The 12,339-nt window shown below is 34.3% G+C and overlaps 1 protein-coding gene across 1 annotated transcript in view; it reads left to right on the forward strand.

The window, feature by feature from the left end:
* Positions 1–9,592, forward strand: part of LOC134228858 (protein sidekick-2-like) — a gene marked incomplete at its 3' end in the record, with an annotated part of 27,000 nt that extends 17,408 nt beyond the window's left edge. The window contains exons 4-11 of the mRNA XM_062710551.1: positions 2,796–2,970; positions 3,208–3,384; positions 4,858–4,989; positions 6,398–6,537; positions 8,043–8,135; positions 8,681–8,750; positions 9,211–9,378; positions 9,467–9,592. Coding sequence (XP_062566535.1) covers positions 2,796–2,970; positions 3,208–3,384; positions 4,858–4,989; positions 6,398–6,537; positions 8,043–8,135; positions 8,681–8,750; positions 9,211–9,378; positions 9,467–9,592 — 1,081 coding nt within the window. The remainder of the gene's footprint in view (positions 1–2,795; positions 2,971–3,207; positions 3,385–4,857; positions 4,990–6,397; positions 6,538–8,042; positions 8,136–8,680; positions 8,751–9,210; positions 9,379–9,466) is intronic.
* Between the last annotated feature and the right edge of the window lie 2,747 nt (positions 9,593–12,339).

Genomic DNA, 12,339 nt, shown 5'->3' on the forward strand with positions numbered 1-12,339 from the left:
TGTGAGCATCCTTGGGTAGTGTAAATATTAAATTGTTAAAATCATGACCCCCGGGGGTAGGGCGGGGCCACAATAGGGAATCCAAGTTTTACATAGAAATATATAGAACAAATCTTTAAAAATCTTCTTCTCAAGAACCATTGGGCCAGGAGAGCTGAAACATATGTGGGAGCATCCTTTGGTAGTGTAAATATTAAATTGTAAAAATCATGACCCCCGGGGGTAGGGCGGGGCCACAATAGGGAATCCAAGTTTTACATAGAAATATATAGAACAAATCTTTAAAAATCTTCTTCTCAAGAACCACTGGGCCAGGAAAGCTGAAACTTATGTGGGAGCATCCTTGGTTAGTGTAGATATCTAAATTGTAAAAATCATGACCCCCAGGGGTAGGGCGGGGCCACAATAGGGAATCCAAGTTTTACATAGAAATATATAGAACAAATCTTTAAAAATCTTCTTCTCAAGAACCACTGGGCCAAGAGAGCTGAAACTTATGTGGGAGCATCCTTGGGTAGTGTAAATATTAAATTGTAAAAATCATGACCCCCGGGGGTAGGGCGGGGCCACAATAGGGAATCCAAGTTTTACATAGAAATATATAGAACAAATCTTTAAAAATCTTCTTCTCAAGAACCACTGGGTCAGGAGAGCTGAAACATATGTGGGAGCATCCTTTGGTAGTGTAAATATTAAATTGTTAAAATCATGACCCCGGGGGTAGGGCGGGGCCACAATAGGGTTTTACATAAAAATATATAGAACAAATCTTTAAAAATCTTCTTTTCAAGAACCACTGGGCCAGGAAAGCTGAAACTTATGTGGAAGCATCCTTGGGTTGTGTAGATATTAAATTGTAAAAATCATGACCCCCGGGGGTAGGGCGGGGCCACAATAGGGAATCCAAGTTTTACATAGAAATATATAGAAATCTTTAAAAATCTTCTTCTCAAGAACCACTGGGCCAGGAAAGCTGAAAATTATGTGGGAGCATCCTTGGGTAGTGTAGATATTAAATTGTCAAAATCATGACCCTCGGGCGTAGGGCGGGGCCACAATGGGGAATCCAAGTTTTACATAAAAATATATATAGAACAAATCTTTTAAAAAGATCTGCATCACCCAAGTTATTCAGGTGAGCGATGTGGCCCATGGGCCTCTTGTTGTCCGTTGTCGTCCGTCGTCCGTCGTGCGTTGTGCGTCGTGCGTTAACATTTAAACATTTTCAGCTTCTTCTCTGAGACCACTGAACCAATTTCAACCAAATTTGGCATATAGCATCTATGGGTGAAGGGGAACAAAAATTGTGAATTTCATGGTCCCCGCCCCCCTGGGGCCTGGGGGGTGGAGCAAAAACCACTAAAAATAGTGCAATCTTTAAAAATCTTCTTCTTTACTCCCCGACATCAAGCAATCAAACTGTTGGTATGATTGTAATCAACATTGAGTCCTCTACCAAAATTGTGAAATTCATGGCCCCAGGGTCAGGGGTTCTGGTGTTAGGGCGGGGCCCTATTGATTATATAGTGAAAATGCAGTAAGTCTGTAAAAATCTTCTTCTCTGCTCTTGGGTATTAAATAAACTTACTAAGTACATAGTTATGATGAGCAAGAGTCCCTCTTCCAGATTTGTGAATTTTATGGCCCCAGGGTCAGGGGTTCTGGTGTTAGGGCGAGGCTCTATATTGATTATATAATGAAAATGCATTAAATCTTTGAAAATCTTCTTCTCTGCTCCTAGGTATTAAATAAACTAATTCAGTAAATAATTATGATGAATGAGCGAGAGTGCCTCTACCAAAATTGTGAAATTCATGGCCCCAGGGTCAGGGGTTCTGGTGTTAGGGCGGGGCTCTATATTGATTATATAATGAAAATGCATTAAATCTTTGAAAATCTTCTTCTCTGCTCCTAGGTATTAAATAAACTAATTCAGTAAATAATTATGATGAATGAGCGAGAGTGCCTCTACCAAAATTGTGAAATTCATGGCCCCAGGGTCAGGGGTTCTGGTGTTAGGGCGGGGCTCTATATTGATTATATAATGAAAATGCATTAAATCTTTGAAAATCTTCTTCTCTGCTCCTAGGTATTAAATAAACTAATTCAGTAAATAATTATGATGAATGAGCAAGAGTGCCTCTACCAAAATTGTGAAATTCATGGCCCCAGGGTCAGGGGTTCTGGTGTTAGGGCGGGGCTCTATATTGATTATACATGTATAATGAAAATGCATTAAATCTTTGAAAATCTTCTTCTCTTCTCCTAGGTTATTAAATACACTAATTCAGTAAATAATTATGATGAGCAAGAGTGCCTCTACCAAAATTGTGAAATTCATGGCCCCAGGGTCAGGGGTTCTGGTGTTAGGGCGGGGCTCTATATTGATTATATAATAAAAATGCATTAAATCTTTGAAAATCTTCTCTGCTCCTAGGTTTTAAATAAACTAACTAAGTACATAGTTATAATGAGCAAGAGTGCCTCTACAAAAATTGTGAATTTTATGGCCCCAGGGTCAGGGGTTCTGGTGTTAGGGTGGGGCTCTATTGATTATATAGTGAAAATGCATTAAATCTTTGAAAATCTTCTTCTCTGCTCCTAGGTTTTAAATAAGCTTACTAAGTGCATAGTTATGATGAGCAAGAGTGCCTCTTCCAAAATTGTGAATGCCTTAGCATCTAGCTTAAAACGTGAAACAAATTCAATCATTTGAAAGTTGTTGCATGATGCTCAGGTGACCTATAAGGCCCATGGGCCTCTTGTTTAATTGCTGAATTGTAATATGTTTTAAGGGTATAGCTGACTGTGCAAAACCCAAGGTCATCCCAAAACCAGATATATATCAGCCTATGGTACAGCAAGTAACAGACCTAAAACCATACACCCACTACATTGTTAAAGTGGCAGCAGTGAATGGAGAAGGTGAAGGACGCTTTGATAATGCAACAGCAAAGACTGAGGAAGAAAGTAAGCAATCACATGGATGGTTTAACACTTCATAAATTGTATGCATTTTTAGAGTTGCAAAACAAGACCTATAGACTTTTCTAAGATGATGACTCACAAGAAATTTAATCTTTTGGTGGTGTCAAATTAATCACCTTATTACCCTAAAGTTTTTTCGTAGCATAAAACTTTTTCCCCTCATTGTGAAAAATGTCTTGTTAATTGGAACAATTATTATTTAATTCTTTTATTATTCAGCTCCACAAAAACCTGGAAATATAAAAGCAACTAATATAGAGGCCAAGACTCTGACATTGTCCTGGGATGTAGCAGGTCCCCCACCTGGCAACACAACATACACTTTAGAAGTGTATGAAGGGACGGATGATACTGGAACAAACTTTACCCCGAAACAACCAAATCTGTATGCATACGGTGTGTATTCTTTTCACTAGAGTATATCAAGAAACAATTATTGTTCAATACACTAAGTTACCAGAATTTGCCAACTCAATTCACTAATGTTTATCAAAAAGAAAAAATACAAGGTATGCCAATGATCTTTTTCAGTAGATTGAACAAGATGTGTTTGTGAAAAAAGTATGCCCCATATGCTGGCCTTTAAGTAACCTTTAAAATTTAGGTGACAGTTGGTTCATAATCCTAAAGATCTAGTGGCTTATGCAAATTTTTAGGTGCCTGGCAAATTTTTAGTAGACACCAGATCTTTAAGCCAATAGAAGTCTTTAAACAAAGAGTGTGTCTTGTGCCCTGGTCAATTTTAAAAGCGGAATAGTGTAACAAGTCCACCACTTAGTTAGAATAGTTATATTCAAAAAGTGTAAATGGATCATTTTGTTTAATAGTTTAAAGTGCACTTTATTGCAGTATTATTTTTAGAAAAAGTTATCAAGGGAGCAAAATTCTGTTGTTTTGAATTTACTATCAACTCACGATGGAGGTGGAGGTTTAGTGATATACATTAGGATGGGTGGCTTGTCGCATATCTGCGGTGATTTTCTTTGATCTTTCTGTGGTGATATATCCCACATCACATATGCTATAATACTTTCAATGCCCCTTCATTTATCACAGCAGGAGGCAGAAATCAGGTCATGAGAAAAAAAACTGATTTTATTTCACAAGTTCATAACTACAGAAAAATGAACATGTTTAGCTATTTCTTAGCCTTTAACTAATTTAAAATGCGTGTATTTAACTCGGTTGGAAATTCCCAGTCATTAAAAAGATTAATCTATTTTGAAATTTTGAAAGTTACGGTAATATCTCCAAACGTTATATAAACTCCTTGATATTTGCATCTGTGATTTCATATTTGTCGAGTGCCTGGCTCGAAGATAATTTGTCAAAATCTTAAAACTCAGTAAAAAAGTCAAATCAAATTCACTAAGAACGTCCAACATGTTGAAGAGCTTGCTTGAAATGAATTTTAAGTTCATGACACGCTGAATATTTTTTTTATTGAATTTTGACACTCTCAATGAAATTTACGTCATCAGACATGAGACAAGTTGCTGACATCATAGATGTCTCGTACTATTGGTTATATCGTTTTCATACCCTCAATGTCCATGCCCCATGAAAACGATATAACCAATACTACTTGGCTTGTATGATGTAACCTATACTAGTTTGTCCTTGTGTGTTTAACAGAAGTTAATTTGCATCAGATCCATGTCAAATGCTACCTTGATTTATAGATATACTCTTTTGTTAGGCTATGCTCCACTATACAGGGCACTTGTTTGTTTGTAGATCTAAGGACAGATCACTTTAACTTCATTAACAATTAAACTGCAATTAGAACTCTTAACTGCAAAATATAGAGGGTCCTTTACTGGAAAAAATAAAGAATCTACTTTAACAATGTTTTACATCTTAATTTAGGTTTTCACCAGAAGTCATTGTCCATAACTGATCTGGAGGAATACTGGCCGTACAAGTTCAAAGTTATTGCTGCTACAGTTAAAGGGACTAGTGAATCAGATGTATCAGATATTGTCAGAACGAAGCAAGCAGGTTTGTCTTTCATTAATATAATACATAATTAGGACCCCGCTTGGCGGGCGCCCTATAGTGATCAGTCTGTCCGTCTGTCTAGCTGTCCGTCTGTCAGTCCATCCGAGATCTCTTGTCCAGAGCATATCTCCTCTCTACTTGGCCTAATCTGGCTCATACTACACCTATAGAGTGCCTTTGGGTAACCGGTGTGCAGTGACCTTGAACCATGTTTCTAGGTCAAAGGTCAAGGTCATAGCAGAATTTTATGAAAAATCCTTGTCCAGAACGAATCTTCTCTCCTTGGCCCAATCTGACTCATACTTCACCCACAGAGTGCCTTTGGGTAACAGGTATGCAGTGACCTTGAACCATGTTTCTAGGTCAAAGGTCATAGTAGAATTTTATAAAAAATTCTTGTCCAGAACATATCTTCTTACTCCTTGGCCCAATCTGGCTCCTACTTCATCCACAGAGTGCCTTTGGGTAACCGATGTACAGTGACCTTGAACCATGTTTGTAGGTCAAAGGTCAAGGTGATAGCAGAATTTTATGAAAAATTCTTGTCCGAAGCATATCTTCTCTCTTCTTGGCCCAATCTGGCTATTACTTCACTCACAGAGTTCCACTGGCCAATGGATGTGCAGAGACCTTGGTCGAAGTTTCTAGGTCATGGTCAGAATTAGCCTTTCTGTTTAAAATCTTTGTTTGGTTCATAATTTTTTCCCTTTAATTCCTGTATATTTATATAACTGGGGATACAAGATAACTGTGATAAATATCTGTAAATTCGCAATATTCGTGAAGTCATACTAAATGACTTTTACTGTGTTACACAAATGTTCCCCTTCAAAATAAACCCTTTTAAACCACCTTACATTTTCATGTTCATTGTTGAAAGCGGGGCCCTTTTAGATGGCCACCATCTCAATGATATTTAGTTCTTCTTTACTTTGGAAATAAATTCTTGGTTTAGACTAACAATTTATTTATAAGGTAAATAATATATAGAATGTGTTAGGGATTTATCTGACCTGATATAAAATGCAATGTTAGTGCTATACTTTCTTGGGCACTTGAGTCTTACCAGTTGACATGTATAATATCCCTAGGTAGAACAATTCAGATTTATTTCTCAGTTTCAAGTCTGTTCAGATCATGACCCCACAGTTTAGGGTTTGGCCACAGTAACTTTTTAGGGAATAAAAATTTAATCTAAAGACATTCCAAATTTATGCTGATTTAAGTTAATTTAAATTACTGAAGCATGAGGTAAGAGCAGACTTTCCTTCCTCTGAAGATTAATCATATATTATTGATATTAATTAGCATCCCATTGATTTTGGATATAATTTTGGTTATGTTCAAAGCTCTTTGAGGCTTCAATGTTGACATATATATTGTTGTTCTTTCTTCTTTTGGCATGTAGCACCAGGACCAGTGGAAAACTTGACTGTCAATATTAAAGAGGGGAACTACAGAGTGGCATATGCATATTGGAACATTCCATCACTGAGGGACCGGAATGGTGTCTTAGATAACTATAATGTCAAAGTCATTAATCAAGGGGTAATTAGTTTGACATACATGATTATTTAAGATAGCTTTTTTTAAATCACATGATTGTACTAAAGATGTTAGATTTTATCAAATTTAAGAAAATACCAGTTGTTAGACTTCTTTTTTTGACGAAGTATTGCATACAGGCTACATGTAACTCATTTGTCAACAATATTACTCCTAACATCTTTCTAGATGAAACTATCTTGCAGAACAATTGTATACATATAAGAGATGTGCATATTACATGGACTTTATTTTTTGATAAAATAGAGAAAAATACCAGTTGTTGAAGTAAGTCATTTTTAACTAAACATTGCATAAGATTCCCCAATTTCACTATCATTGTTAAAATTATAATGTGTGTCAGTAAAGGAGGAAAAAAGTATATCTGGACTGGGAATCATTGCTTTACCCACTAAGCTATCTACATGTATTACCCAAACCATTGCAAAGGTAAACAAAAGGGATGTAAACAAGTACCCCGTTAACCGGGTACTCGATCGAGCATCCGAGTATCAAATAATAAAATCTGTACTCAGTTACTCAAATATATATTTTTTGTATATTTTTAAGCTTATTTATTAATGCATTAAAACATTGGTTTTAAGATGTAAAATGTTCATTGCACTTTTACATACAGTAATTAAGGTTTCCTATGCCTCTAAATGACCGCTTTTGCCCGTGGCAGTGTTTATCAGGGGATGACAAATCCCATTGCCCGACGCCCGGGGCTAGTGAATTTTAGGAGTGGGCAAATGAAATTTTATCAACCACTTGCCCGTGGGCAAGTGACATATCAAAAATAGAATTTATTTGTAGGCCATAAATTTAAAGCTGGGCATAGGGGCTTGTATGATTTACTCAGCATTTGTCTTCCTCTTTTTTGAAAAATATCTGTAAACACAGAATTAGTTTATGGTAGGGCAAGCAAAAATTCAGGTAGGGCAAGTCAATTTTGACCATGTACTTGCCCTTGGACAAGTGCCTTAAAAATCTATTTGTCAGCCTCTGGTTTATACAGTAATTATTGTGGCCAAGCACCTGTTACCTGGATCGGAAAAACGTCCGAGGAATCGAATATCAAAAATTGACCGATTTGACATCCCTAGTAAACAATGAATGGATTTTAACTGAATTCTTTACCTTAGATTAAAGTATTTGACTTTCTTTAATTTTACAGACTCTGTATACATATAAGAGATGTGCATATTACTTGGACTTTAATTTTTGATAGAATAGAGAAAATATACCAGTTTTTGTAGTAAGTCATTGTAAAAAAAAAAAAATATATATTGCTAAAGATTACCTAATTTCACTTTTATTGTGAAAAAATATATAATGTGTACCAGTCAAGGAAGGAACATATGGCTGTACTAAGAATCGACCCCCATCACAAGTCCGTGCTTAAGTGATCAAGTTAGTTATCCATTACCCAAACCATTGCATAGGTAAACGATGAATCAAAAACTGAACTCTAAGATTAAAGTATTTGACATTTTTTTCTTTTACAGACAGAGATATTATCAGAAACAATACCAGTCTCCTCAATACAACGTGTTGAACAAAATTTTACAGTTGTACCAGAGGAAACATATACAGTAACAGTAAGTCTTAATCAAAAAATCTTAGAATTTGCTTAGAAATCATTTAGACTTCAATTTTTTTTAATAATATTGCCTATTCACATGTAGGGATTTCATGATGATATAGATTAAAGGCTGTTTTTATGCCCTTTCATGAATATTGCCTAGAATATACATAGACTAGTAGTAGTCATGTCCATCTTCCATCCCTTTGTCTGTCCTAGCCTGTTTTTAGCTTTTAACCAACTACAGTTTAAAAAAATATAACTGATTAATTGTCAAGATATTTTAAACTTCATATGCTTAATATTGAATGCACTATATTATTACCATATCTTGATGCATAATTAGTGAGAGGCATTCAACAGTATCTTTACTTTTTTGTCCTTATCTCTAATTTTCTTTCAATATTTCTTTTTTATTAATTAAGCCTTATATTTAAATACTAGTAAATGATATAGAGTTTTATCAAATAATATGATTGTTAAGTATATCATTATAAAATTATACTTTTCAACAATATGTTTCAAAGATAATAAAGACTGCATGGTTTCCTTGTTTTAAAGGTATCTGCCACAAATAATGAGAGTATGTCAGGTCAGGAAGCCCAACATCCCTACAGAGTACCTGCTGGCAGTGAGTATTCTTGTGCTTTAGCTCGTATTAAATTTTATTTTGATTTATGAAATTAGACAATTTCATTGTAAGCTTTGAATTGTTACTCACCTGAGCTGAATGCTCAAGTGTGCTCATTGGTCATATTTTGTCTGGCGTACTAGTCTTTTTTTCCATTTGTTAAATTTTTCACATCCTTGACTTCAGAACCATTAAGTTAAATTTCATCTAAACTTACCTCAAAGCATTCATGGTTTAACATAATGTTTGTACAAATAAAGGTCCTTGTGTTTTCTTCAATGGGGAGATAATTATGAATTTGTGAAAAATTAATGGCATCTTTTAGAATCAACTCTTATTTTTACAGATAATATGATACATTTTCATCTGTTTTATGACATAACTTCGTTTTATTCACTTTCACCTTAGAATAGTTCATAAAGCAGTAGAATGGAAACATTCTTGTTTTGCCCACTTCTAGGTCCTCCAATAGACTATAGTGTAGAATTGATAAGTACTAAACCAGGTCAACACAGATCTTCATGGCAAACCATCACAGTGGAACTTAACACTGATTTCTTCAAAAATGATTTAAACGGAAAACAAGTTTTATTTGGAATAACTGTGTGTGAAGAATCTAAATGTACCGGTAAGTAAAATCATCACAATCTTAATGAATTTAGATATTAATTAGATATATAATAATCAAATTTTATTTGAAATTTCTCAAATTTTAGATCAAGGATCATTAGATAGGAAAGAAGATTGGGAGGGGCTGCCAAACTGGCATGATGCCAGTAAAAATGGATTTCCGTTATACAGAGTCACAAACGATACATACATGAATGAAATCAACAGTGGAGGTACTTCTAGATCTCTTAACTATATAATTATATAAATATTTTGTTTTCTTGATTTTTTGTGCTAACACACTTGTTTCCATCTGTCACTATCTAAGTGGTGTGTCTATAAATTGCAAATATTTTAACACTTTAGTCTCATTTCTTAACATGGTGTTTCCAAATTTCAAGGTGTTAATAATGTTGCCAAATTTAATGAGGGAACACATGTTGCCAAATTTGATAAGGGGAAGATATATATTAAACTTAATTCTATTGTTTCACTCTTTTAGAGCCTGACACAGACACCAACTATATGCATATTCCACCAATTAGATATATAGAGGATATCTATATTGTGTGATTTGATATTGGCTTTATCCAACGAGTTGTTGAAATGGTGTATATATTCGCGAGGCTTGCCGAGCGAATATACACCATTTCAACGAGTTGGATAAAGCCAATATCAAATCACAAAATTATAGATGTTCTATTTATCTCATACGACTTTCATTTTAACAAAACTTTGAGACTTCCCCTGCGAAACTACATGAATGATTGCTAAATTTATATTGATGACGTACAACTTGATGAAGTAGCACCGTTGATGTTGACATCCCTCGAAAGAAAGTAGATCTTGTTCAAAATCTAGAATTTTTGCTATCTGCGTCTTTGAAAACATTATGTGACAATTGCTGGCACTTTACATCAAATGAACTTCTGACTGATAGTTGTAAGGACCATGGGATTTTGAAAATGGACTCTTTGAACGATGGCAGTACAAAACGTGTTAGGCAAGGCTAGGGGCCTACTTGTAGATTCATTGTTGATCCAATGTAAGTTACACCTATATTACTACGTAGGCATACGTAGTATAATATTGAAGATGTTTAAGGAATCTTATAACAACAACTTAACTGCTAGGCTTTACTTACTCCGATAACGATTTAAAAGGGGGGTGTTAACATCTGTCTTCAAGTGCCAATACAGGTTCCTTGATAAAATAAGACACTTCTTTGACATATACGAGTCTTTTTTCTGGCTTTTAACGAAATTATCGCTCTTTATCGTTCATTTTATTAGGGCAATAATTTTCACAAATAAAAGTTTGATAAAATAAAATTTTGAAGCGAGAGGGATCGTGTCAAAACCGGAAGTGCTATTGATAAAGCATCTACCCGTTGATAAAGCATAAGTTTATCCAACGACCTGTATCACCAACATGTATGAGATAAAAAAAAAATAATGGGTTAATTAAGGAATGAAGCTTAAAAAAATTTTGTTATACGATTTAAGATAACTTGGGGCAGTTTACGCTTTATAAACTGCGAGGCGCTTTTAAGAATCAAAGTACCAAAAGTACTGAAAAGCGGTTAGCATGCTTTCATCGAATATGTACAGTGTACAATAACAAAAAATGCATTGAATGATGATATTAAAGTAGGCATGCATAAAAATAGCTGGCTAGTTTGAGAAAAACGGATGGACAAGCAGAGAATTAATTAATTTCAGAGAGCTTCAGTTTCGTAGGCTCACTGCGGGTCAGCAGGTGTGACCTGTCATTGGGGATGCTTACTTCTGCTAGGCACCGGAACTTTCAAGGATCTGTTTTTCTTTTGAGACCGATCACTGTTCATTCTGTATTTTGATACAGATACTGAGTACATCTGTTTATTAATATTATGAACTATTTCTCTCACAGGAAGAAAGACAAGTAAACAAGATAATAAAGTTTTAAGAAATGTACATTATTGACTTTTCATACAATTAAATGTTCGAATAAGTAAATGGTATATGACAATTATTTAAAAAAAGAGTCTTGCACGATATGTATAAACGAACATATACTGAGTATTTGGCAAATATTTTTCATGAAATATTGTATAAAAAAAAATAAATAAATAAATGAAAAAAAAAAAAAAGGGTGAAAAGGAAAGTTGTTGTTTAATCCATCAATACTAGTATTTTAAAAATTCAAAGGTTCACTAAAAGTCAGTGTATAACAAACAATTTAATTGTTCATTGCAAGAATTACCTTGGTATCATTATCACTTTCTTCAATATGTCGCATAAGCAATACATTGTTTTTTGTTTTTTTTTTACTAAAAACAAGTATGCGAATTTCTATCAATATGTCTGTAAGCATCTGTATTTTAATTTTTATTTCTTCTCAAAGGCTCAAAATGATAATTAACAAATTGGACAAATTCAAATTTAAAAAGTATTTTTACAACTTATACCTTGCATAGGAATTTAGCAAACTTTCAAAAATAATCATTCATTAGATATAATTTTCAATTTGTGCTTATCGTCAAGATTTTTCATGCCTCTTTTTCTGTGCATATTTTATATCGGCTGATTTTTAGAAAAGGATCGAATGCCGATTAAATTTTTTTCTCCAATTTTTTAAAATTAATTTTAATATTTTCAGGCTCCCATTATTTTTTTTTTAATAGAAAATGTGATCGTTTAAACTCGTTTGTAATAATTAGACTGAGTACAGAATTTATCCCTGGAAACCAAGCTTTTATCATCTTTTAAATAATTTCAATTGAGAAAAAAAGGAGAAGAAAACAAACGTTTCATTATGGAAGTAATCCCATAACTGTACAACTTACAGATGTATTCAGTATTTTTATATAAAGGCTTTCTTCGTGTACTAGTATTACTTAAGTTAATTAAAGGGATGCCTTAATATTTTGGAAAATGAAACTCGATCGAGAGATTCTCTGATGTTTTGCAGTCGGTAATAACCTTCAACCCCTTTAGCC

Source organism: Saccostrea cucullata, unplaced genomic scaffold (genome assembly GCF_032062105.1).
Source record: "Saccostrea cucullata isolate Sc308-1 unplaced genomic scaffold, CSIRO_AGI_Scuc_v1 ctg5012, whole genome shotgun sequence".
Taxonomy (NCBI): Eukaryota; Metazoa; Mollusca; class Bivalvia; order Ostreida; family Ostreidae; genus Saccostrea; species Saccostrea cuccullata.